Here is a 26,657-nt window from a genome sequence, read left to right on the forward strand (position 1 = left end):
TAATGGTGGAGCTGTTGCCTACTCGCCGAGAGTCAGCTGCTGCTCGCTAGGAAACAGCTCGTGCCATGGACATTATGGTATAGGCTATCGCAGGCCTCGCCCACGGAGGCCACGGGGGTCATGGTGGGAACGGGGGTGGTGCCCGTCGTCCTGAGGGACCATACTCCTACCAAGACTTCCTGAAGACTCACCCACCCATGTTCACCCCATCTGATGAGCCTCTGGAGGCTTCGCACTGGCTTCGCACTATGGAACAGAAGTTTCGGCTCCTCGGAGTGGTCGATGAGCAGAAGGTGCATTTTGCAACGCAACAACTTTTGGGGGTCGTTGGTGCATGGTGGGACACCTTCTAGGCCATAGAGCAGCCGGATCATCCGACAACCTAGCAGGAGTTCACTACTGCTTTCCAAGAGTTCTTCATCCCTGCTGGTGTCATCAACCAGAAGGTGACTGAGTTCCTGGAGCTGCGCTAGGGGAACAGGATAGTGATGGAATATGTGAACAAGTTTAATCACTTGGCTCAGTATGCTGGCAGTCAAGTGGATACTAATGACAAGAAGAGGGAACACTTCTTTCGTGGTCTAGCTCCCCTCCTTCAGGAAAAGCTCTACACGGCGAACTATCAGACCTTTGGGGCTCTGATGAACGCCGCCATTGCTATTGAGGGTTTTCAGCAGGAGTCCTAGGCTGATTGGAAGAGGAGGTAGGTGGTAGCTGGATCCTCTAGACACCCTCACACATAGAAGATATAGGTTGTTTGGTGGGGGCCCTATCAACCATCCGGTGGGCCTTCATTCCGGCAACCCCAGCAGATTTTGCAAGCTTCCTCTACACAGTACCATGCACCTCCACAGCAAGTACAGCCTCAGCAGTCTCAGGGACAGCAGGTCCCACCTCATCAGGGGTTCAGGAACAAGCTAGGTGCTTGTTTCAAGTGTGGCAAAGATGGCCACTATGCCCGGGCCTGTCCCCAGAACCAGCCAGCTCAGTCAGCTCAACCGTCCACAAATTCCAGGCTTGTCAAGAGGACCATCATCAAGAAGAAAGTGCCCAGTAGATCTGGCTAGGTGCACTTCACAGATGCTACGCAGGTGTTGCAGCAGGAGCCGGTGATGGCTGGTATGTTTACCATCGACTCCCATCCAGCTTTGGTGTTGTTCGATTCTAGTGCATCACATTCCTTTATGAGCATGGGGTTTATAGAGCGGCACAACTTACCACTTATGGCTATACCGTATGCCTATAAGATCCATACTATGGGTTCACAATTGTTCATCAATGCCCGCATGGATACAGTAAGTTTGGTATTAGCCACCCACACTTACCGCCTACAGTTCATGGTCATGCCTAGGCAAGGCATTGATGCTATTCTTGGAATAAACTGGTTGCGGGTGTATGGGGTAGTATTGGATATGCAGAGGAGAAGTGTGGAGTTACGGCTTCCTTCTTCTGAGGATAGGATGTCTCTTATTGTACCCTCAGAACCAGTCTTACCTGTTGCTACCCATGCTGAAGCTGCTCCTGATCTTACCTCCATTCTGGTAGTATATGAGTTCCTGGATGTTTTCCCTAAAGATCTTCCTGGGTTGCCACCAGACCGTGAGGTAGAATTCTCCATTGAGCTAGAGCCCGGTACTGCTCCTATCTCTAGACGCCCGTACCGCATGGCTCCAAGGGAACTAGCAGAAATGAAGAAGCAACTAGAAGAGTTGATGGACAAAGGTTTCATCCATCCTAGTTCTTCACCATGGGGTTGCCCGGCTATTTTTGTGAAGAAGAAGGATGGTACCTTGCGGATCTGTGTGGATTACCGCCCCCTTAATGCGGTAACCGTTAAGAACAAGTATCCTTTGCCCTACATAGATACTTTGTTCGACCAATTAGCAGGTGCCAAGGTGTTCTCGAAGATTGATCTCCGATCAGGCTATCATCAGATTAAGATCAGGCCACATGATATATCAAAGATAGCTTTCCCTACTAGGTATGGGCTGTATGAGTACCTAGTGATGTCGTTTGGTCTCACCAACGCTCTTGCCTTCTTTATGTACCTGATGAATTCAGTTTTCATACCGGAGCTGGATAAGTTTGTGGTGGTTTTCATTGATGACATCCTGATCTATTCCAAGAATGATGAAGAGCATGCCCGACGCCTTCGGATAGTACTGACTCGACTAAGGGAGCACAAGCTATATACTAAATTTAGCAAGTGCGAGTTTTCGTTAGATTGAGTGTAGTTTTTGGGGCATGTGTTGACACCTGAAGGCGTTTCTGTAGATCCCAGCAAGGTGCAAGATGTATTGGATTGGAAGTCTCCTAAGTCTGTGCATCAGATTCGTCAATTCCTAGGTCTAGCTGGGTACTATCGGCATTTTATTCCTGATTTATCCAAGATAGCCAAGCCCATGACCAAGCTGCTCTAGAAAGAATCTAAGTTTGATTGGGGCCTAGCTTGTGAAGAAGCTTTTCAATCACTAAAGACTTTTCTGACCACTGCTCCTGTGTTGACTCAACCAGATATTGATAGGCCCTTTGATGTATACTGTGATGCCTCGAAGACGGGGTTGGGGTGTATGCTTATGCAAGATGGGAGTGTGATAACTTATGCTTCGCGCCAACTGAAGAAGCACGAGGTGAATTACCCCACTCATGACTTAGAGCTGGCCGCTGTGGTCCACGCTCTAAAGATTTGGAGGCACTATCTGTTGGGCAACAAAGTACATATTTTCACTGATCACAAGAGCCTCAAGTATATTTTTACTCAGTCTGAGCTAAACATGAGGCAAAGAAGATGTTAGAGTTGATAAAGGATTATAATTTGGAAGTCCATTATCACCTAGGAAAGGCCAATGTTGTAGCAGATGTGTAAGTGCATCTAGCCCTCTAGTGGGTTTTGGTAAATTGAATGACAACACAATTAAAGGTCTAATAAGTTTGATAAGTGTTGAATAGGAAATTGAGTCTATCGCATATACTTGTGAGTTGTGTATTAACAAGTATATACAAGGTTTAACTAGTAGGCAAACTTGATGATATGCCACATTGTGTTAAAGTGAATGCCAAACTGTGTATTGTTGTATTGAAAGTTTATGGAAGCAATCTAGTTCAAGCAAAAGACAACAATGCAAATGGAATCAATGAAATGGCTTTTATGTTGTGGGATATCATAGCATCATGTGAAAGCAAACATACTTGGTAAATGACAATTTATAATGGATATAAGTCAGTCTCTACATTGGTTTGCTTACATGGATGAATATATGAAAGATCAATTGGAATGTCAAGCCAAAATGAGAAGGAAATAAGGAATCGTGAATTAGCTTGACCATATTGATGTTGAACCATGTATGTCTCTATGTGAGACAAACTGAAGCTTGATTGATCTCAACATTCATATCTAGAAAATATTCAAGCAAGGATCAAAATATTGAAGAAATGGTTTTCAATGGAGGCTTAATATAATGTGACTTAAGTATGGCTTGATAGGGTGAAGATAGCAAGGAAAGGCCTTCGAGGTACTAAGCAAAGGTGAAGGGCAAGCGACGGCTTGGCAACCGAGGTACCATGGCTAAGGTGAAGAAGAGAGTACTTGCATTGAGTCGAGGTACTAATCAAGCTATGAGGAGTCATATTGTGTTGAGGATCAAATCATTAGTGGAAGTGACTTGAAGCCATGAAGGTGAACTCATATGTATGGAAATGGTTCAAGTCACATAATCAAGTTTAGAAAAAGCCGTACTATAAAGAGGGATTCTAGTACAGTTGGTCAACTATGCAACCAGATACTCAAAACTACAGATCAATATCCTCTTACCTAGCCAAAGCAGCCAGCCAAAAATCTCCAGGTTCTACCTGTTTTGGCTAGGGCGGCAGTGCCGCCCTATGAGAGCGGCAGTGCCGCCCATAAACGACCGTTGGGACCCAAGAGGTATAAATACCACTTGGGCCGGCCCACAACGGAGATACTTCTTCTCCAATGGTTTAGTTCGAAACTGAACAGACCAAAGCTCACCTCTCTCTCCTCCATTATTGCTCCTTCATCCCTCAAGCAAATCCTTGATTCCAACCATCAAAACTTGAGAGAAAAGGTAGCAAAACTCGATTGAAGAGAAGATCCACTGATTCCCAAAGTATAAGAGCATTTGGTTCACGTTTGACCAGCGGTTCTAGGGTTTGTTACTCTTGGAGCTTGCTCCTAGCCAGCTAGGCATCGCTCTTGTGCTTGCCAGCTCGTGTGGCAGCCTTGGGAGGTTTGTAACCTCATCCTGCAGCTAAGAAATTACCTCTCACTTCAAGAGTTCATTCTCTTGATTTGAGAACGAGGGCAAGGCAAGCCTTGGTGGCGAGCCAATCCTTTTGTGGATACCTCAACAATGTGGACTTAGGCAAGCCTTGGTGGCGAGCTGAACCACGGGATAAATTTTGTGTCTTGCATGCTTCACTTTATGTTCTTACTGGTTCAGCTCTTTGCTAGCTGTTGTTAGGATTTGGTAGCTCGATCCTCTCTTGTATGAGATTTATATGGTATCCAGTCTTCGAACTAGATTTTGTCTTTCTATTGCAGGATTGAGTAGTTGAGAGGGTTGGGTTACTATCTATGAAATCTCAACACTATCTGCTTTATTATTGAAGAGCGGTAGTGCCGCCCTATAAGGTCGGCAGTGCCACCCTCTGTTCTAACAGAGTTTTGAGTTGAATCTTTATAGGCCTATTCACCCCCCTCTAGGCCTCCTAGGCGACATCAAGGTCCTTTCAAGATGCCTTGAGCCATAAGTCACATCAGGTTAAGGAAATACCTTTGTCTCTCAACCACACAGAGGTGCTAGCTCACATTGCATTGACCTCAGACTTGCTGGAGCAGATTATTCGAGAACAGAAGGAAGACCCCGAAGAGATTCCTCACAATAGGAAATTGATGGCCGAAGGTCATGGCCCTCACTTTAGCGTTGATGAGTAGGGGGTCATGAGATACAAGGATAGACTTGTGGTTCCATCTAATGAAGAGCTTAAAAGAAAAATTTTGAATGAAGCTCACCATTCAATACTGTCTATTCATCCTGGCAGTAACAAGATGTATCATGATCTGCGTCACTTATACTGGTGGTCCAACATGAAGCAGGACATCACCTGGTATGTCGTCGAATGCGACATGTGTGGTAGAGTTAAGGCAGATCATCTACGTACCCCTAGGATATTTGTAGCCCTTGCCCATTCCTATTTGGAAGTGGGAAGATATTTCTATGGATTTCATTATGGGTTTACCCAGCACAACCAAGGGTAATAACTCTATCTGGGTCATTGTGGATCGCCTCACCAAGTCTGCTCACTTCCTCCTAGTAAATTCTAAATACTCTACCAGACAGTATGCTGAGTTATACCTGGACCGGATTGTGACTCTACATGGAGTTCCACTGACTATCATCTCTGATAGGGGATCAGTTTTTGTCTCTCGCTTCTGGAAACAACTCCAGGAGTGTCTTGGGACAAGTCTCCTCCATAGCTCAGCTTATCACCCTCAGACTAATAGCCAAACCGAGAGGGTAAATCAAGTGCTCGAAGATATGTTGAGAGCCTATGCCATTTCTTTCCCTGAGAAGTGGGAGGCCTGCTTGAAGCTAGCAGAATTCTCTTACAATAATAGCTACCAAGAAAGCATCCGCATGACACCCTTTGAGGATCTATATAGAAGGAAGTGTAGGACGCCACTCAACTGGGTCGAAGTGAGAGATCGTGGATACTTTGGGCCAAAATTCATCGAGGAAGCTCGGGAGCAAGTCATTCTTATTCGGAGTCATTTGAAGGTAGCTCAGAGTCGGCAGAAAGCATATGCCGACAAGCAAAGAAGGCCTTTGGAATTTGAAGTTGGGGATTATGTGTACCTCAAGGTGTCTCCTATGAGGGGAGTGCATCGGTTTGGTATCCATGGTAAGCTAGCTCCCTGGTATGTGGGCCCTTATAGAATCTTGAAGCGGTGTAACCCAGTTGCTTATCGTCTACAACTTCCGGATATTCTCTCTATAGTACATGATGTGTTCCATGTATCACAACTGAAGAAATGTTTATGGGTTCCCGATAAAGCAGTGGAAATTGAAGGACTTCCTCTCCAGCCAGATTTGACTTATGTGGAGCACCCTGTAAAAATCCTAGATGAGAAAGAAAGAGTCACCAGAAATAGTGTGGTAAAGTTCTACAAAGTGCAATGGCAAAACCATTCTGAAGATGAAGCCACCTGGGAGCAAGAGAGTTACTTGTTGAAGCATTATCCCCATCTCCTTTCTGGCGCTGGTAGTTAGTGCGGTGTCAAAAGGTATTCCCTATCTCTTTCTCACACTAGGCACACGAAATCTCGGGTCGAGATTTTGTTTTAGGGGGGTAGATTTGTAACACCCTCAGTGTTACATTATACTGTTCTTACTAAACATCGCATGACCATCATATTTATGTGCATATGTGTACAACATGAATTATAAATCAATGTTAGACACTTGAAACATTTATGCGAAACGTGAAACAATGTTACACGTCATGTCACTTGATTGAATTTTTGTCGAACAAAAATGTATAGAATGTTTTGTGAATGATGATGAAATAGGTGCGGTCGAGGACAAGGATAACTCGCTAGTATATCCCGTAGGTTGGATTTGGGTTTCGACGCGAAATCATTCGAACCGACGTCGTTCCGCGTAAGTTTTAAAAAGTGTCGACGAAGCCGTTTCTGACCATGTGTGTAGAGCGATCGGCTTAGGAGGTTGTGCGATGTCATGACATTGGTGGATAGGTTGAAGTACCATCTTGCGCATCGAACAATTAGTTTGGCGTTTGGAGCATTGCATACAAGTTTTCTAACTGCTTTAAAAAGCATGCACGGCACATGGCCTAAGCTCTGGGCGCGATCACCACTTGGCCTGGCACCGCTGCTGGCTTGCCAGTGCACTACCGCACCGGCCATGTCCCGCTGCCATGCCAGCTATGCCCCACCGCCTCACCTGTGCACGCGCACGGCCTTGCGCTGCGTGCCAAGGTCGTTTGCCACCACGCGCTGACCGCGGCCATCGCCGCTGCTGGCCGTGTCCGCCGCTGTTGGCTCGCCCAAACACGCGCGCGCCGATGCACCGGCCGTATCCACACTACCACTATGAAGGCACACACGCGTAAGGTCTTGGCATGGCTGCCTTGTCCATCTGCTGCCACTCGTTGGCGCGCGAGTCACAGCACTACGGCTGACACGCTGTGTCCGCGCCGCCGACCAAGCCCTACCGTGCCATGCCCTGCCCTGCTTTGGCCGGAGGCGCACCGGGCCCCGCGCTACATGCCGCCAGAGGCCACGCATGGCACTGCTCCATTGACTCGCCTTGGCTACTCATGCGAAGGATGATAGCCTGTGCCACCATCACCTCCACGTCACTCGCACTGTGTTATTCTTGTCTGGCGCTGCCGCTGCGACGCCGTGCCGAGCCTCATCGGCTTGCAGCCGTGGTCGTGTGGACAGTCGCCTGGAGCACATCCTGCTACCCCCCGTCATGGTGCATGTTTGTTTGTTGCATCGACATCCGCAGCCAGACCGAGCCAAGCCACGCCAGGACCCCCTACCTCCACTGTAGCCATGACCGACGGGACCTCCTTCATTCAATTCGCCGTGCCATAGCAATCTAATCAAATTCGTCGTAGCCTCAGCTCCGTTGGGTAACTAGCCGCGCAACCATCCCCACCTCACTACCCATGTCCCCATGCTGTGCCCCAATTTTGAAATGCCGCGCCATCAGGTCCTTAAGACCGGGGCGGTCTGCGCCGTCGGCTAACCATGCGACCAAGGCATCCCAGTCCAATTCCTTGCTCTACTAGCCTCTCCTCCAGTTGGGTGTCACCATGCTCACCATAGTCTAAGCCCTACCATCGTGTAGCAGTCCCTAGCACAGCCATGCCACCGCCGTGCACCGCCACACCACCTCGTGTGCACGCGGCCAGCTCACCTCGGGCTTTCTCTGGCCGGACCGTCAACGCAAAGGTATCCATGGGTAGTCCATTGAGCTCTCTAGCTTAGTTGCTTGCTCCATCTTCGCTGTCACTCATGGGAACGCACCCACCTTCATAGGGAAGGGACCACCGCCGGGGAGGGGGCTCGGCATGGCGCCCCTGTTTGCCGTGAAGCCTCCAGTCGCTACGCTTTGTCCCCAAGGTAATCATCGCCCCTTAGTTAGGCCTTAGTGGCTCGGGTGACGCCGGCATGGCCACCCGGTGCCCGCGCCATCGCACCAGTGCGCGCACGGGTGCTGGGGGACGTCGGCACGGTAAAGAAGGAGAAAGGGGAGGGTGCAGCTGTAAAAGCGTAGACTAGCAAAATAGTGCCTTAGAGCTTGCTATAAATACATAGTAGTTCGAGGGGTGTCCTTGCATATTTGCGTCGTGCGCGGCCTCTCCCGTCGCGGGCCGTTGGCCGGCTGGGCCGCGCGCGCGTCACGCCGTTGCGGGTCGAGCCAGCGTGAGTTGGGCCGAGGGGTAGAATTCGGTTTCCTTAATTTCTAGAAGAATAGAAATGTTTATTTGTTTTAGTTATGAGTCGAACTTCGATAAATCGTAGTAAATTGCGTAGTTGTCCAAAAATAGTGAGACTAATTTTGTTAGGTTCATGAAAATATCATCTACTTGATAGTACAGTTGGATTGTAGTTAGCTGTGACGAGTATTGGGTCATAAATTCAAAACTAGAGAGCTAATATTAGGTAGGTTATTACTTGTAGGAATATTTGTGGATAATTGGTGATAGATATAGCCACAAAAAATTTACTATAGGTCCACTAGGTTGTCATGTACTTGCTGTAAATTTTGTAGCCTTAGAATGGGTTGTTAAATAAAATAGCTATTACTCTTGTTTTATTGTATCTAGATTAAATCGGCATTAGGAGTAAGAATAACCGTAGTTGTTATAATAATAATGAATGGCATACCTCAAACTTATCGGTAACAATAGATGACTTATCACCATGGTCGGTATCATTAGCTTAGGAGTTAAATCGATGTACTTTTACTTTAAGAATTTCTGTTGCCATATTATTAAACATTGCATCATCATTTCATGTAGATCACGAACTGGTAGACTTCGTGCCCGTCGACGAGCCGGAGTACGACGAGGTGATCGAGGAGTACGAGGAGGAGATCCTTATGCAGGAGGAAGCCCAGGAGCCTTTTGGTGCTGACCCTGCTGACCCGACACCTGCCCAAGGCAAGCCCCGGAGCATAATCCATATTTTTATGATCACTAAATATATATATATATATATATATATATATATATATATATATATATATATATATATATATATATATATATATATGTGTGTGTGTGTGTGTGTGTGTGATGTGCATTTAAGTTACAGGCATTTTATAGAAACTACCTGCATAAATATATCTACCCATGAGTACTACTAGTACAGATCGAGTAGCTGCTATACTCAGGATATCGGTAGCATGAGTAACCTGCCGTTACTCGCAAATAGGTGATAAAATATGATCACTCATGATAAAATGGTGGAAAGGAAAATGGTGACCGGGCATGGATATGGTTTGGGTACTGGTGGGTGTAAAGGGTTGTGTCCTGTGGCCAACGGGGCATGACTTGGTTACACTTTTTCCTTGTCCATGTCGATTAAGGACTGGTCGTTGCAATGGACGCTAGGCAAGTCACAGATCTATTGTCCCGAGCGCATACTTGGGTATGGACGTAGGGAAGACTTGTTGCTCTCTTATCGCGGATCCGGCTCTTTTTGGACCGACTGATTAGAGGCGGGGATGGTGGAGGTCCTTGCACCACACAGAGTCTGGGACTCAGGGGTGGGGGCTTGGAGTCCAAGTTTGGATGGGGACCTGGACACCCGGGACAGGAGAGTGATGGGTTAGTTCTACTTGTGTCTGGGGTACAAGCGGGGCGTGTGTTTCGGGGCACCCAGCTGGGCACATTGGTTCGCGAATCGCCGCCGAGTCGGTACGACTTGTCTTAACTCTAGCATCGTAGTAAGAACTGAAAGTTGAAAGGAGAAGACATGAAACTGATTGCTCAACTCTTGCTTGAAAGTAGAACAGGTGCTTATATAGACTGGCTAGAGGATAATTTAATACGGCTTATAATAAGACATAAATAAGGACTCACTATTAGCGTTGCTTTCTGCTAAAGAAAACCAGCAAACCATAAAGCCTATCATATTCCTTGGAGTCGGGAAATTATTCCCACTAGTCGGATAAGTCTTGCGAGTACATTGTATACTCAAGGTTTATTTACCCCTATTGTAGGTGATGCTTGAAGAGTAACTCTATGTGGAGGATCCTTCTGGTGGGCTCAGACAAAATCCTCGCCCTTATCGCTAGTTGTTATTTTTAAAAATTCCGCTGTTTATTATTCCGCACTCTAGTATTTGGTATTGTAATAATTTACTTTTTAAGAAACTCGGATGTATGAAATGAACTGGTATTGTAACTCGTTCCCATTATTGGATCCTTGGGAAAAATATGGATCTTTCGGGTTCTCCCTCGGGGTGTGACCGATGGACACTGCTCGCTGTAGCCTGCTTCCGGGGTGCTTAGTGTCTGATGGAAGACGAGCGCCTCCATAAGTACGCTATTCCGGGCGGTTCTGCCACAGCCGCCGTGCCGATATGCCGGCCTAGGCACGGCACTATCAGGTCTTAGCCGTGCCATGCCGTGTCACTAGGCATGGCGGCCCAGCAGTGCCCGTGCCGGCACTGGCCCTATAAGTGATCAACACTTCAAACTGATCAGAATCACAAAGTCTGAATGTTCAGAATCATAAACTGATCAGAATCAAAGAGTCACACAAACTGATCAGAATCAAAGAACTTATAAAAAAGTCTAAGTCACACAAAGTTACATGTTCAGAGAACTTATCAAAGACCCAAAGTCACATAATCACACAAACATAGTAGAGAACTCAAGCATCTCGTCGTCGGATCCAGCCATCGCCACTCGTCAGCGCCCCGGTCCCTCAACGGCTTCAGACAAAACAGAGCAAGGGTTAGTATAGATTGAGGGTTAGGGTTAGGGTTATGGACTTACCTTCAAAGCCGGAGCACCAGAGTCGCCAGCGAGGTCGACGAGGCATGGATCCAGTGAGCACAGACGACGAGGGACGGATCCGGCGAGGAAACCGACGGATCCAGAGAGGAAACCGATGGATCCGGCGAGGTCAACGATGGATCCGGCGAGGACGAAGCGAGATCAAGGGTTAGGGTTAGGGATTGTGCCAGTGTCGGCCAGTGATGGCTCCAGAGGCCACCGGAGAGCGATAAGAAGAGAGAAAGTCGGAGGCGAGAGACAAGAGCGAGTCACCGACGTGGCGACGTTGACTCGGCGAGAGAGGAGCGGGCGAGACGGCACTGCGGGGGAGAGCCGAGAGAGGAGAGCCGAGAGCGAGGCGAGAGAGACAGAGAGCAAATGAATTAGGGCAACGGAGACTGAGAGCGAGGCGAGAGCGCTGCGGTTTTATACCCCCGATTCCAACAGCCGAATCCAACGGTCGGATGAGAGCGACACCGGGGATCCAACGGCCACCTGCGGCCGAGCCGTGCCGCTGCCGGGCCGGCCCATATAGCGTGTCGTGCCTAGGCCGGCACTACATGCCAGAATGGCGGCCCAGGCACGGCACTAAGGCCGGGCCGTGCTAGGCATTGGCACGAAGGCCGTCAGGCCGGGCCGTTCCTGGGCCATGCTGATTCGTGTCGTGCTTGGGCCGGCCCGTAGTGCCCGGGCCAAATGGCCAACTATACACGGAGTAGAGAGCTAGTATAATAACGTGTCCATGGTCGGACTCGGAAATCATAGTGGCAATGAACTGGTTTCTGTGTATATTGCAGCTCATGTCTTCTTCATTTCTTTTCTTTTTCTGACCGGATTGGAATGTCCCATTGAGCTGCAATTTGTTTCGTGAACGAGCTGAACAGTCTAGTCAGAAACAACAGGGGCTGTTTGGTTGGATGTCTATCTCCTACCCAGCCACCCAGGTTCCACAGTGCCATCGTAGAGATGTTTGGTAACCTTTTTAGCCCATTAGCCTAACCTGCCATGAGCACCGACGACAATGCCCCAGCCAGGCTACCCGGGAACACGGTGGAATATTGTTTCCCACTAGCCAGCCACCTTGGCTAGCACCTCAATTCACCTCTGGTGCGTCATCCGCCTCCGCCCTATGCCTTCCGGCCGTCGAGCTCCCCTCCCCATCCCACCTCGCCCCTCTTTCCTCGCTCGCCTTCACCCCAGCCATGCCAGCCGCAGCACTCCCCACCGCCGGCCACCATCCTCCCCACCTGTTGGGCCCCGTGCCTCCGCACGATGCCTGCCCCACGCCTCCGCCAGATCCCGCCAGGCGTTACGAGCGCTCGAGATTCACCGGTTGTGGGCTCGAGATCCGCCTCCTCCCCGGTGGACACGTAATTCCTGTAAGAAGCATAGTTTTTTTAATCTGTACAAAATCATATTTCAGGGTTTGGAATGAAAAGGATACGTCCAAACGAAAGGGCCTTTATATAAAAAGACAAAGTATGACAGACAGGTACTTATTCCTTGCCATACTGTTTTTCTTACTTTCAACCTAAAATAAATTAAGAAGATTTATATATTATACTGTGCGTATATAACAAGCGTTTTCTTTTAGGAAGGAACAAATGATGAACACGAAGAACGTGAGCAAGAAAATAAAGTGAAGAAACAACGCTAGCTTACAAGGATGGAGACAATACTAAGGTATAATATATTCTAAGATCTTAAGAATTTATTTGCCCGTACCATTTAAAACATATTAAACTGCTATATTGATGTCTACTTTGTTTTCATATCAAATAGGTCGTTCAAGGCATGGATTATCACAAACAGACCCTGCTGATTTACATAATCCAGTTTACAATGTTTAGCAGCTCCTTTTGGTATAAATATAACCCTGCTAACATTGCAAAGTATATCGGGATCTTTTGCTGTACATATTCCCTGATATAAAACCAAATGTATATAGATTTAGGAATGGTCTATTATAAACTTTGGTGATATGACCATTTCCTTAATCTAAACCATAATGCTACTTGCTTGCTACCAATCAAGCCTTTTCTAATATATATGTATATATGGATTTGTACTTGTACACACTTAAATCCCATAGTTTGTAATTGTATATGCCACTGCTCGCACGGAGTGTAGTGCGCTTTTGCTTCTGAATACTATACTAGCTACTTGTTGCGTTTCAATTAACTCCATGCCAGACATCTAAAAAAAACTCATATATAGCACGTTGTTTCTATTTAAAAACTAGACATGGCCTCAACTCAACTACATATTTATGCTACATCTAAATGAACTTGTCCATATGTCCTGTGCCGCGGCAATGCCGCGGCGTTTTTTCTAGTCCATAGGAATATTGACATATTGTTGGTACCCTATGTTTTCACAAGATTTTTACGGGGAAAAAACATCCGCTGGAACATCTTTGTTTCATTGGCTCACGCATAGGAACGATGCAAATGATTGTGTGAAAGGATCAAATCAATGCTTTTGCTAGTGTGCTGATCGACATGTAGGTGGCGTTCCTCTAACAGATGATGTTTTTTCTCTATAAATGCACGTTGTCACACTGTTAGTTAAACCAATCCTATGATTCCTATTCTGTGATTTCCTATGCCCATCCAAACACCTACTCATACGAGTTTCCTATGTTTTGCGGTTGCAATCCTAAGAAATTCCTATACATTTCCTATTCATGCGTTTTTCCATTCATGTATTCCAAAGAGCCCTTACAGATTTAGGAACTCATAAATGTGTTTTCAAAGTTTTACTGACTTAAGCGTATCTCTCGACAAGTTAGGTGCCGCTTATGAATTTAACAACTCTTAATTAATTCTTTATTGCACTAGCGTTCATTAAAGATCTTAAATTTATTTGATTTAAGGCAGACCAATCCTAATTAAATACAATAAAATAGCTACCTCATCATTATTATTGGCACGAGTATCGCTAGTGCAAATGCATGGACATTTTGCTAATTAAAGCATATAGTACTACTAGTAAGAGTTAGGAGCGCTGGTAGCTCTAGATTCTCTGTGTGAACTACTCCAAAAGGGTTAAACGGACAAATACACCTAAATTCTACTCCATCCGTCCCTAATAACCGTTGCTTTTTGTTACCGGCCTAAGTTTAATTAGATTTATAGAAAATACGTGCAATATTTGTATCTCCAAATAAATTTATTATGAAAATAGATTTAATGATCTATCTAAAATTATATACCATAAATATTAATATTTTTATATAAAATTAGTCAAATTTATTTCTCGAAAAACGAGAACGACAGTTATTTAGGGACGGAGAGAGTAGCGGGGATATAACAAGAATGGCTTCTCCATTTACACTATGAGCTAAAAAGAGCTCTCATCAAATCACTTCCACCAGCTTCCCACCTTAATTATTCCACAAAAAATTAGTCTACAGAATAAAGAAGTTGGAGCTAAGAATTAGGGAGTGGGGAACTTATCCAACGTACCTTTAACTTATTTAATTACACGCAAAAAAACTTATTTAATTTAAACTAAAATGTAGTAAAATAACTATTATGATGATTATCTTAAATAAGGCAGATAATGCTAATATGAAATTAGAAGTTTAGAACCCTAACGGGCTAACAATCTAATACGCTAATTAAATGGCAACCCTGACTAGAAAAATAAAACAACAACATACACCTAAATGAAATTAGAAATCATGAACGAGGCCAAGGGATGAAGTTCAATCGATCTTCTACCTATTAGTATGTATCATGCCAACTACAAATCTTGAAAAGTCTTGGAGACTTGTCGTGGAAGGACGACTAGGATCGGAGACGAGGACAAAGGGCGATCAGGTGAACTGTCGATAGCTAAACTGGCCGGTGGCTGCGAAGGTCGTCGTGCGATGTGCCAATGCTGCGATTATTTCTGATTCGCCGAGCGCGCGCGAGGGCCACTCAAGCTACAACCACGCGTGATTTTCATTTTCCATTTGTGAGCTACGGGCTATCGTTAGATTAAACTATCAGGATATATAGATCTCTAAGGGCCTGTTCGGCTAGTATTAAAGCCGATTTTAGCTGATTTATTGTGAGAGAAAAATACTATGGAGCCGGATTCAGCGATTTTATGAAGCAAAGTCACAATGTAACTTTGCCTCGATCTCCACTCTCCAACTATTATCTAACGTCTGTACAAATTCTCTGATCGTATTTGGCTTATAAGCTATGACTTATCAGCCAACGAACAATATTTTTATCTCACACTAAATCAGCCAACGATTCTTTCAGTCATATAAATCAAACCAGCCCAGACCAAAACTGATTGCGCGGATCAGTGCACCGCGACCGTGGGCATCATATCAGCTCGCATTCACTGCTAGCTGTACCAGCTTGATTTGATCGTTGACCGCCAGCCAAACTACAAGTATGGATTGGCCTTGTTTAGATCACCTCCAAACTCTAAGTTTTTTCACTCTCTCTCCATTACATTAATTTTTAGCCGCTTGCATGGAGTATTACATGTAGGTAAAAAAAATAACTAATTACACAGTTTAGTTGGAAATCATGAGATGAATCTTTTGAGCCTAGTTGGTCCACGATTGGACAATATTTGCCAAATAAAACGAAAATAGTACTATTCATCAGGTTCAAAAAACTTTCAATCTAAACAAGGCCTTGAATATCATCGAACGACGCATAAATCTCGTGCAAAAAGATTTGGTAATCTTTCTTTAGAATAAAGAAGACAAAAACTGAGAGTAGTTAGAGACACATCTTAATACAACTCCAAGAATTATATACACCAATATGCGCCCTCGCTCGGTCGTAAACGATCGTAAACAATATTTTCTCTTCCACCAAACTAGCCAGCAGTAATAATCCACGATCGTATACGATCGTTTCAGCCCCAACCAAACATGCCGCTGGATATCCAAATTGGCTCTTCAAAACAATTAGCCTAAGGCACGACGTACGGACCATGGTGCTGTGTCGTGGTGCAGCACGGCATCTGGCGATGGCGAGCGGTGTCTGTTGTCGACGGCGAAGCGCAGCACTGCAGCCCTGGCACAAGGGGGATGTGGCTGGCTATGTACTGTATCACCGATTCACCGGTGGAGCCGGATTCAGCGACTTTATGAAACAAAGTCACAATGTAACTTTGCCTCGATCTTCACTCTCCAACTATTATCTAACGACTGTACAAATTTCCTGGTCGTATTTGGCTTATAAGCTATGATTTATCAGCCAACAAATAATATTTTTATCTCACACTAAATCAGTCAACACTACTTTGAGTCATATAGCTTACAAATCAAACCAGCACAGACCAAAAACTGATTGCGCGGATCAGTGCAACGCGACGGTGGGCATCATATCAGCTCGCATCCGCTCCTAACTGTACCAGCTTGATTTGATCGTTGACCGCCAGCCGAACTACAAGTATGGAGTTGAATATCATCGAACGGCGCGTAAATCTCGTGCAAAAAGATTTGGTAATCTTTCTTTAGAATAAAGAAGACAAAAACTGTCAAAGAGCAGCTAGAGACACGTCTTAATACAACTCCAAGAATTATATACACCGATCTGCACCCTGTTCGCTTGGTCGTAAACTTCCAGCCAGAACAGTATTTTTCTCTCACACCAAACCAGCCAACAGTAATAATCTACGATCGTATACGATCATTTCAGCCCCAGGCGAACATGCCGCTGGATATCCAAATTGGCTCTTCAAAACAATTAGCCTAAGGCGCGACGTACGGACCGCGGTGCTGTGTCGTTGTGCAGCACGGCATCTGGCGATGGCGAGCGGTGTCCGTTGTCGATGGCGAAGCGCAGCGCTGCAGCCCTGGCACGAGGGGGCTGTGGCTGGCTATGTACTGTATCACCGATTCACCGGTGGAGCCAGATTCAACGACTTTGGCCGCGTTTAGTTCGCGGCAGAATCGGCGCCGCCAGAATCCGCCGGCACTGTTCCGGCACTGTAGCGCACTGTAGTATTTCGTTTGTATTTGGTAATAATTGTCTAATCGTGGACTAATTAGGCTCAAAACGTTCGTCTCGCAAAGTACAACCAAACTGTGCAATTAGTTTTTGATTTCGTCAACATTTAGTACTCCATGCATGTACCACAAGTTTGATGTGACGGGGAATCTTCTTTTTGCATAGTGCCAAATTCTGGAAAATGGGGGAACTAAACCAGGCCTTTATGAAGCAAAGTCACAATGTAACTTTGCCTCGATCTCCACTCTCCAGCTATTATCTAACGGCTGTACAAATTCCGAGGTCCACCAGCCCACACAGCAGGCCACGCACAGTAGACTAGCACAAAAGATTCTGACAGTTTGCAGGTGAAGCATAAATGACCGGCAGCAGCTCACTGTCAAGAATAAAACAAAGTAATATTGCTAAAAACAATACAAATAACTCTATACATTTTTGCAGACGGAAAAAGGAAGACCAGAAAATTAACGACTCTGCTAACCGAAGCAGAAGAAAAAAAGAAAAACAAAAAAGAAAATAAAAAATATGAAAACATACCAAAATAAATAAATAAAAACTCCTATTAGTTTATGAATTTATATTATTTATACTTTTATATTTTTTTTCTCTTTGGATGGATTTCTATTCATGTATTTAGGATCGAAGGGATCTACTTGATTAGAGTTTTTAGTTATCTACTAGGTTACTTCAATAAACTTTGCATATGTTATATATAAAACTTGAGGGTGTAGGCAGACGAGTAGACACAGTTTCTACGTTCACGAAGTTAAGTTATACGAGCTTTGTTACTGTGCTTAGAGGAACCACCTGTTCCTCCCTTAATTATAATTAAGGGTATTTTAGCACTTTTACTCAGTGCCATTTACTCTAATTGATCCTGTTTTTTCGCAGGAAATTGAGAGACGCAATCTTCTGTAATGCCTCCCGGCCCGCATCAACGCCGCTTGCCTGCCTAGGGTCACCGTCGTCCACTTGTGCAGTTTGCCGTCGCCTGCCCGCGGGGCTGAGCTCACCCGCGCGCCGCCGAAAGTGGCCAGGGGCTGCAGGGCTCACAGCTCGTGCACGTGCCGCCTGCGGTGGCGTGTGCTCGCCAGCGCCCGGCGGCCGAGCAGCTCGCCTGTCCATGTCGTGTGCCTAAGCTCATCTGTCCATGAAAAAAATGAAGCGGACTCCACTAAACGAAAAAGGAAAAAAAAACTGAAAACGTACCAAGATCAAGAAACTCCTCTTAGTTTGCTGATTTATTAGTTACTAGCAAATGTGCTCGTGTGTTGCAACGGAAATCAATACATTTAGGAGCCAGACTCTGTATCATCGCTAGATGTGAGCTGTTTTAACTTGAACAAACATGGTCATGAATCCAAGTCATATACGATACTAATTTTGCATTATGAATATTAGTATTTTTTATATAATTTTGGTCAGAGTTCAAACTAATTGACTTCTCGAAAAACGAGAATTGCATTCTTTTGTGGATGAAGGGAGTAGTAAACATACCCGTGCGTTGCAACAGGAGAAAAAAACTATCGAATGTTCATAATATATGATAGACCTCTCGATTTTCCACATGTCAGTCTTTATCAGGATTATACTTTTATTTAGATTAGATTAGACATTGTTTAGGATTCCAGTTTATGAGTTAGACCATTAGTTTAATCGTTCAACTCAGCGAAATAAAAAACAGTTAAAAAATCGAGCGGAGGCTAACAGAGAAATAATATGGAAAAAATGTAGATATAGATGTGAACTAAAATACAGAAATTTATTTGTGTTGTTTTTAGAAATATCATTGTGGCTGCTAGTTTATTCTTGAGAGTGAGTAGCTGCCGGTCATTTTTGCTTCACCTGCAAACTGTTAGAATCTTTTGTGCTAGTCTACTGTGCGTGGCCTGCTGTGTGGGGGCTGGTGGCCTAGAAACGTGTACAGCCGTTAGATGCTAGTTGGAGAGTGGAGATTCAAGCAAAGTTACATTGTGACTTTGCTCCATAAAGTCGCTGAATACTAGGTCGATACGGGTAACAGTACGACGATAGAGCAATTCTTTCTCTAAAATCTCCGATACGTTGATAAGACACGTACGTATGTAAAAAATATTTTTATTTTATTAATACGAACATTTTATTTTAATGTAAAGAATCTGATTTTGCGTGCCCAAGTTTCATTCATACTGGGGACAGTGAAAATTCAGTGTGCCACGTCTCGTTTCTTGCGTCAGCCACTCAGCCACCTCCAAAGTCGCCTTTGGGAGATCCACGTTTCCCGGGAGAGGAACTCAATCACGTGCTACCTGCCTACCTCTCCATCCAATATCCATTTGCACCGATTGACACGATCATGTATCAGGGCTGTTTGATCGTTGCACTAAAATTTAATAATCATCTAAAGTTGAATGTTTAGTTTTAAAAATCTTTTTTTATCTTTCATTATTAATAGAATTATAGAAATGGAGATCTTGGTAGATATCAAGGGCACATAAGATATATAAAAAATGCCGGAGGTGGAAAGATACATAAAGTAATTTTTATCCAACTAATAAGTGAGTTTAAGAAAGACTCTTGCAAATGCTCTAAGCTATACGAATCTGTGTTTTTTAAATGAACCGAGCAGGAAAAAAAAACACAACAATAACTCGTTACTCTAGCTTCTAATATTTATCCGCGCTTCGGAAACGGAGGCATCCAAGTGCAAAGATACGTGAATACAACCTAAGTTCCTATGTTGTTGGAGCCCCTGGTGCTGTTTTTTTCTCGACGCTCCCCATCGCCCCTCGGCAGCCCTCACCGTTGCCCAAAGATTCACCAAAATTAGATATTTGAGCACTATTTTCATATGTGAAAATACTGAGAGATAGAATAAGCAATAGAGGTTCTGAGTTAATATGCAAGATGGTTGGCTATGGTCCGATCGCCGCTTCCATTACCAGAATTGGATCTGCAACCACTATTTTCATATCTGAGAATTTTGAGAGGTAGAACGAGCAATAAAGATTTTCAGGTTCTGGGTGTGAACTAGAAAGCTGAGAATGGTCAGCCATGGCTACAAGTTGTTTTCTCTATGGTTGAGAATACAAATTGTATTCAGTGTTTGGAATGGCACCAAAACCATAATTTTTTTGGAATTTGGTAAAGCTACTCCTAGTCTTGTTTTTTTTTTCTTTTTTAGGATGAAAAAACCTTCTCCAATAGCTTCCTATCCTAAGATACACATGGCATCTACGCATAAAGATACACGAACGACCTCTACTTCCTACAATAGTCACGATGTTTTTTTTTCAGACTCCGTCACCCCGACCGTCGTGGTCTGGAGTTTCATGGATGAAATGTCCTTTCAAGTGCCAAATAGAGGGAGAGATACTAGAAAAGAGAGAAAATACATGAAATGGCATGGAAATCAAGTGTCCCATGTTTGGAGTCCTATTTTTTCGAAGTCAATGTTACGAACGGCGAAACTGCGAAGCGCGATGTTTGTAGTCCCAAATATCCATTTTTCTTGTCAAAATAGCTTAGCTTTAACTAAGTCTATATTGAATAATATTAATATTTATATACCTAACTAGATTTACTACAAAATATATATTATATCTAATGGTACTTACATTATATAATAAATATCGGTATTTTTTATATAACTTTAATCAACTTGAAGTCGTTTGGCTCCTTGAAAAATAAGAATTGCATATTTTATGGTTGGAGGGAGCGTGAGAATGCATATTTTTATGGTTGGAGGGAACACTACGGTCTCGTTCGCTTGTCTTAAAATGGCTTATTCGGCTTCTTTTTTCAGCCGAAACAGTGTTTTTCTCTCACAACAATTTAGCCGGAACAGTGTTTTTCAGCCAGTTTCAGTCAATTTTCAGACCAGCGAACGGGGCCTACTTTTATAAGTGAAGTAATTGATTCGGAAACAAGGAGCTAGTATTTCATTTCATCGCATGTTTAGTGACTTTTGTCCAAGACTTACTTCCTGTCTTCCACGATCTCATGGTTGCCATGCTCGAGACGGCCTCGTGGTCGTGCCTGCCACATTTTTTTTTGGTTGCCTTGATTGATGAGCTCTGGCTGGCACTGGCAGGTCCCCAAGACATCTTCCACAGGCAGATTGAGATCTCCCCCGGCCCTTTCCCAGCTTTTTTATGTTTTGCACCTGGGGCTGCAGGCTGGCGGCGCTGCTCGTGTGCGACTAAACAATCCATATCCGAGAGGCAACGTCACGGCTCGCGTACGCGGTACGCCAGGACGGCGCGACGTCTGAGAGCGCCCGGCGCGGGGCCGTCGGCGTGGACCGCCGGACTGGGCATTCCTGCCGCGCCGCGTGTGCTAGCGGTGGTGCTCGATGGGCGCAAAGGCAAGGGGAGGCTCTGGTACGTGGTACTACTCCTTGGCTCCAACACGCGTGCCAGCCTTCTTATGGAAGTGCATGCGGTTTGCTCTGAGGAAGTCTCCAGTACCTGCTGGAATCCTCGTGCTAGTGGAGCCAGTGCTATCGTGTAGGATGGGACTGTTTGGTTGTGTTTCCAGGGCACTGTTCGGCTTACCCTATATTTGATTTGTTCAGCTTTTTTTAAGCTGGAATAATATTTTTCTCTCACAATATTTTAGCCAGAATAGTGTTTTCAGCCAGTTTCAGCCAAGATTCAGCAAGCCGAACGGGGCCTAAGAGTAGCTTGGCTTACATTTTAAGCCTAGACGGTCTAAGACAGGCTTCAACAATGCAACCTGAGTTGTTTGATTGCTTCTAGCTATGATGATAGTATCACCTTGCACAAGGATGAAGGTGGACTTACCCCTCGCCCCTATCCACCACCACAAGCACCATGTCAGGTGGCGGGGGTGGAGCCGTCGTGGCCAGAGTGCCCACATGGTCGGGGATCTCGCGCGAGCACACGACCATGTCATATCTCGAGCGCTCGAGGCTGCCGGGGAGGAGGCGGATCTCGAGCCCACGACCGGCGAATCTCGAGCGCTCGTAATGCCCAGCGGGATCTAGTGGAGGCACAGGGCAGGCATCGTGCGGAGGCACGGGGCCCAGCAGGTGGGGAGGATGGTGACCAGCGGTGGGGAGTGCCAGGGCTGGCATGGCCGGGGTGAAGGCAGGCAAGGAAAGAGGTGCGAGGTGGAATGGGAGGGGAGCTCGACGGGCGGTTGAAAGCTTTAGTTTGGTTTTGTTGAATTGATGAAACCCTATGTGCTAACCTAGTTTATCTAAGTGATTATGAGATAGGTGGCATATTTCAAGTGGTGAAGCAAATGAAGATCATGATATGATGACGGTGTGGACATGATAATCAAGTGCTTGGACTTAGAAAAGAAGAAAGAGAAAAATAAAAGGATCAAGGCAAATGTATAAGTGGTAGGAGCCATTTTGTTTTGGTGATTAAGACACTTAGTGAGTATGATCACATTTAGGATCGATAGCCGTACTATTAAGAGGGGTGAAACTCGTATCGAAATACGGTTATCAAAGTACCAGTAGATGCTCTAATTCATTGCATATGCATTTAGGATTTAGTGGAGTGCTAACACCCTTAAAAATGTTTGTGAAAATATGCTAACACACGTGCACAAGGTGATACACTTGGCGGTTGGCACATTTGAGCAAGGGTGGAGAAGTTTGTGAAGTGGAGGAGGTGATTGTCACTGAAATTCAGTGACCGGACGCAGAACATGTGGTGACCGAACTCTACCAGGTGCGTCTGGTCAACTCTGGACAGTGAAGCGCTCAGCTCGGTGAGCGACCGGACGCTAGGTCAAAATGTGACCTGATGCGACGCTTGTGCGTCCGGTCGTGCTGACGTACGCTGGCGTATGAGGTTTGAGTGAGTGCGGAGAAGACCTGACTCTGGGCGAGTCCGGTCGGTGGAGATCGGATGTGTCAGGTCATCGTTTGGGCGCTCGGGGAGCTCTCTAGAAGTGACCGGATGCCACGATGTTGGCGCGTCCAGTCATTCCTTCAGCGCGTCAGGTGGCCGGCTTGGCTGCGAGGGCAAGCACGCGAGCGGACGCGGTGTCGGGCGCGTCAGGTCTTGGACCAGTGCATCTGATCGCACTTTACCGCGTGGGTGATCAAGTTGACCATTGAAATCGTGAGGACGATGTTGAACCCGGGGGACACATGGACGGAGATCTACGACCGAACGCTGGGGGGCCTGCGTCCTGTCAGCGCGACCTGCGCGTCCGGTCATCCCGAGTTAGCCTGCTCTGTGATCCCAATGGCTCTATTTCGATGGAGCCATATATAAGGTGTTTGGCCGACTCAAACTCACTCTCTTGGCCATTTGTATTGACATAGTAACCTTGTGAGCTTAGCCAAAGCTCTCCCACTTATCTCTATCATTGATTCATCATCTTTGTGAGATTGGGAGAGAATTCAAGTGCATCGCTTGAGTGATTGCATCTAGAGGCACTTGATGTTCGTGTTTCGCTGCGGGGTTCGCTTGTTACTCTTGGTGGTTACCGCCACCTAGACGGTTTGGAGCCGAGAGGATCGTCAAACAGAGGTTGGTGATTGTCTCCGGCTCCGATCGTGGTGATTGTGAGGGGTTTTTGACCTTTCCCCGACGGAGAGCCAAAAAATATTCTAGTGGATTGCTCGTGGCTTGTGTGATCCTCATCTTGTGTTGGTTGTGCGGCACCCTATTGAGGGTTTGGCGTATGATGCCAATTAGCGCGTGAACCTCCAAGTGAGTAAATCGCCACAACGAGGACTAGCTTGCCGGTAAACAAGTGAAACTCGGTAAAAAATCATTGTGTCATTATTTGATTCCGAAGTGATTGGTCTTCATTGGTATTTATTCTTGTGATTGATTGGTTCATTTCTCGACTCGGCGGTATAACCATCTTGCCCTATCTCTTTACATTACCGTAAACTAGTTGTTAAACTCTTTAGTGTAGCTAGTCGTGAGAGCTTGTTAGTTTGGTTAGTGTGGCTCTTTAGTTAGCCTTTGAGAGCACGCTAACTTAGTATTGTGACATAGCCTTTGTGCGGATAGAGACTATATAAACTAGAATTGTGGTAGGTGACTTATATTATTAGTAGGGTAACTCAACACTTACTTCGCCTTATATTTATCTAACCAGTTTATTAAATATTATTATAGAAAATTTTAATAGACTATTCACTCCTGCTCCAGACCATGAGGACCTCTCAGCGATAGGCATAGGGCGGAGGCGAATGATCGACGCACCGGAGGTGAACTGAGATGCTAGCCGAGGTGGCCAGTGGGAAACGATATTATGGCAGGCTAGGCTAATGGGCTAAACAGGCTACCAAACGTCTCTACGGTGGCTCTGTGGAACCTGGGTCTAGCTAGGAGATAGGTACCCAACCAAACAGCTCGTTCATAAAAACAAATTGCAGCTCAATGCTGCATTCCAATCCGGTTCATCGTAAGAAAAGAAGACATGAGCTGCAATATCCACATAAATCAGTTCATTGCCACTATGATTTCCGAGTCCGACCGCGGACACGTTACTATATACTCAGTGCAAGTGCGTGACAGGCGATACCACCAGATTCCATCATGTACCCATCGTCGTATAGCGATCACTTATTGTTTAGTCGATCACACCGTGGACACATGTGATTTATGCGGACGCGACGTGCGTCTTGAACGCCAAGCTGAAGAGCCTGAGGATCGCGAACGTTGCCGCCATGGCCAGCCAGCCACCCAGGAGCACGCGGAGCCCGGAGCGGACGATGTTGGCGCCGCCCAGGTACGCGCCCGCCGCGCCGAACCCGGCCAGGCCCAGGCTGCTGGCCGCGCACACCGCCGCCACCCTGACCGCCCAGGGCCGCACGAAGGCGCCCGACAGCAGCGGCAGCGCCGCGCCCACCGCGAACGCCAGCGCCGACGCGGCCGCGGCCTTCGTCGGGCTCGGCAGCCTCTCCTCGTCTCCGCCTCCGCCGCGGCCAACTTCGCTGCTGTCGTCGCTGCCGCCGCGCTCCGAGTGCGCCACCTCGATGTCGTACTGCGCGTAGACGGACACGAACTCGCCGACGGCCATGCTGCAGGCGCCGGCCACGAGCCCTGCCAGGCCCGACACCAGCATCTCCCGCGCGCCGTCGTTGACGGCGCCCACGCCGATCATGAGGGACGCCACGGACACCAGTCCGTCGTTGGCGCCCAGGACGGCGGCGCGGAGCCACTGCGCGCGGGCCAGGTAGTCGACGCCGTGGGCCGCCGCCGCTGCCTCGACGTCGGCCTCTCCGTGTTTCGGCTTGGAGGGGAACTTAGGGGCGTCGGAGCTGAGGTTGGGAGCCATGGATGGAACGGAAGCGCGGATCGAGCTGCAGGGGGCGATGTGATGGGAAAAGGAGGAACAGTTGCAAACGGAGACGGCTATCGGAGCGTGCGTGGATGCCACGAGCTTGGGGTCGGAAGCGGTATTTATAGGATGCGCGCCACGGTTTTGGGATCAATTTCGCTTGTGGGAGCCACACGCCTGTTCATAACTGCGACTGAAACAGAGGTGGGAGGCAGGGCTTTCGATTCGATTTTCATTTTACCGCTGCCCTATTGACTGATTGGCCAGGTGCATGGATACACGCTCTGTTCGTTTGGCTGGTTCATATCGTTGTTGTTTCGTTTATGTGAGATAAAAGTACTACTGGTTTTGATAAACAGTGTTTTTGTGAGGAGGCTAGCCAGCCCAGCGATCACGCTGACACTTGGCGTTCCGCTGGGCTCCTGGAGCTTCTAAGGGCAGTGTGGATGCATTGATGGTCGTTTCTATCCATCTGAATTATCTTGACAACTCAGAAATTTACTGATGTGGCAGTAGCTTTATTATGGAGACAGAAGAAAAAATAGAGAAACCGTTTCCTCCTGACGAAACCGAGTCGGCTGTTGCACCGATGCACTAAGAAACGATGTAACCTACGATGGGGAGACTTAGCTGGTTTCTTCCTCCTCTCGCCCGGATCCATTGCGCCGTCACTGCCCGACTTGTCGGTCCACCTCGCCGCACTTGACTCCCCGTCCTCCCGCGCGTCGCCGCTCGACGCCCACCTCCCCGCGCGGCCGCTCGCGACCCGCCTCACGGTCCGGCGTCGAGGAGCGGCGGCTTTGTTTCTGTCGGATACGCGCTACTTTCCTGTTGTGGGTTCCCGTGTGGTCATGGTGCTGGTGAACGAGGACGACGTTGAGGCTACAATGATGCCGTGGTGAGGCCATTCCCGGACAACAACTTGGTTGTGTCGCCGTGTGCCGTCGCGTTCAAAGCTTGCCGTGCCCGTGTGGTGGAGGACGGACGGGGAGGAAGAAAGCACGAGCAGAGGATCCGGAGAGGAGACGTAAATAATTAGACTGGACAAAGAGTCGAATAGTTATACTGTGGAAGACAGTTTCTTGACACGGTATTCAAGGATGTAGAAACTACTCCTGGTTTCTCCAATGGAACTGCCCTAACCCAACTCCTAACACTTTACCCAGCGCATGCCAGCGGCGTCAATGTGCCAAAGAGCTCGTCATACGCGTATACACCATCCGCAAATGCTTTCGAAATTGTATTGTGTGTGTGAGTTTTTTTTATTGTTTGGGGAGTTTGTTTATGTTACCCGGGGGAAAATGGCACAAAATCGATCAAACCAGTGTGCTAACCTATATCTACAACGTTATTTCCTTTA

At 46.5% G+C, this 26,657-nt stretch overlaps 1 protein-coding gene across 1 annotated transcript; it reads right to left on the reverse strand.

Moving 5' to 3' along the window:
- Positions 1-24,446: 24,446 nt before the first annotated feature.
- On the reverse strand, positions 24,447-25,351 carry LOC136474491 (vacuolar iron transporter homolog 2-like). Its single transcript, XM_066472058.1, has one exon. It carries the CDS (start codon positions 25,292-25,294, stop codon positions 24,617-24,619), a length of 678 nt encoding a protein of 225 aa, XP_066328155.1. The 5' UTR covers positions 25,295-25,351; the 3' UTR covers positions 24,447-24,616.
- Between the last annotated feature and the right edge of the window lie 1,306 nt (positions 25,352-26,657).

The sequence above is a fragment of the Miscanthus floridulus genome, chromosome 8, assembly GCF_019320115.1.
Source record: "Miscanthus floridulus cultivar M001 chromosome 8, ASM1932011v1, whole genome shotgun sequence".
Taxonomy (NCBI): domain Eukaryota; kingdom Viridiplantae; phylum Streptophyta; class Magnoliopsida; order Poales; family Poaceae; genus Miscanthus; species Miscanthus floridulus.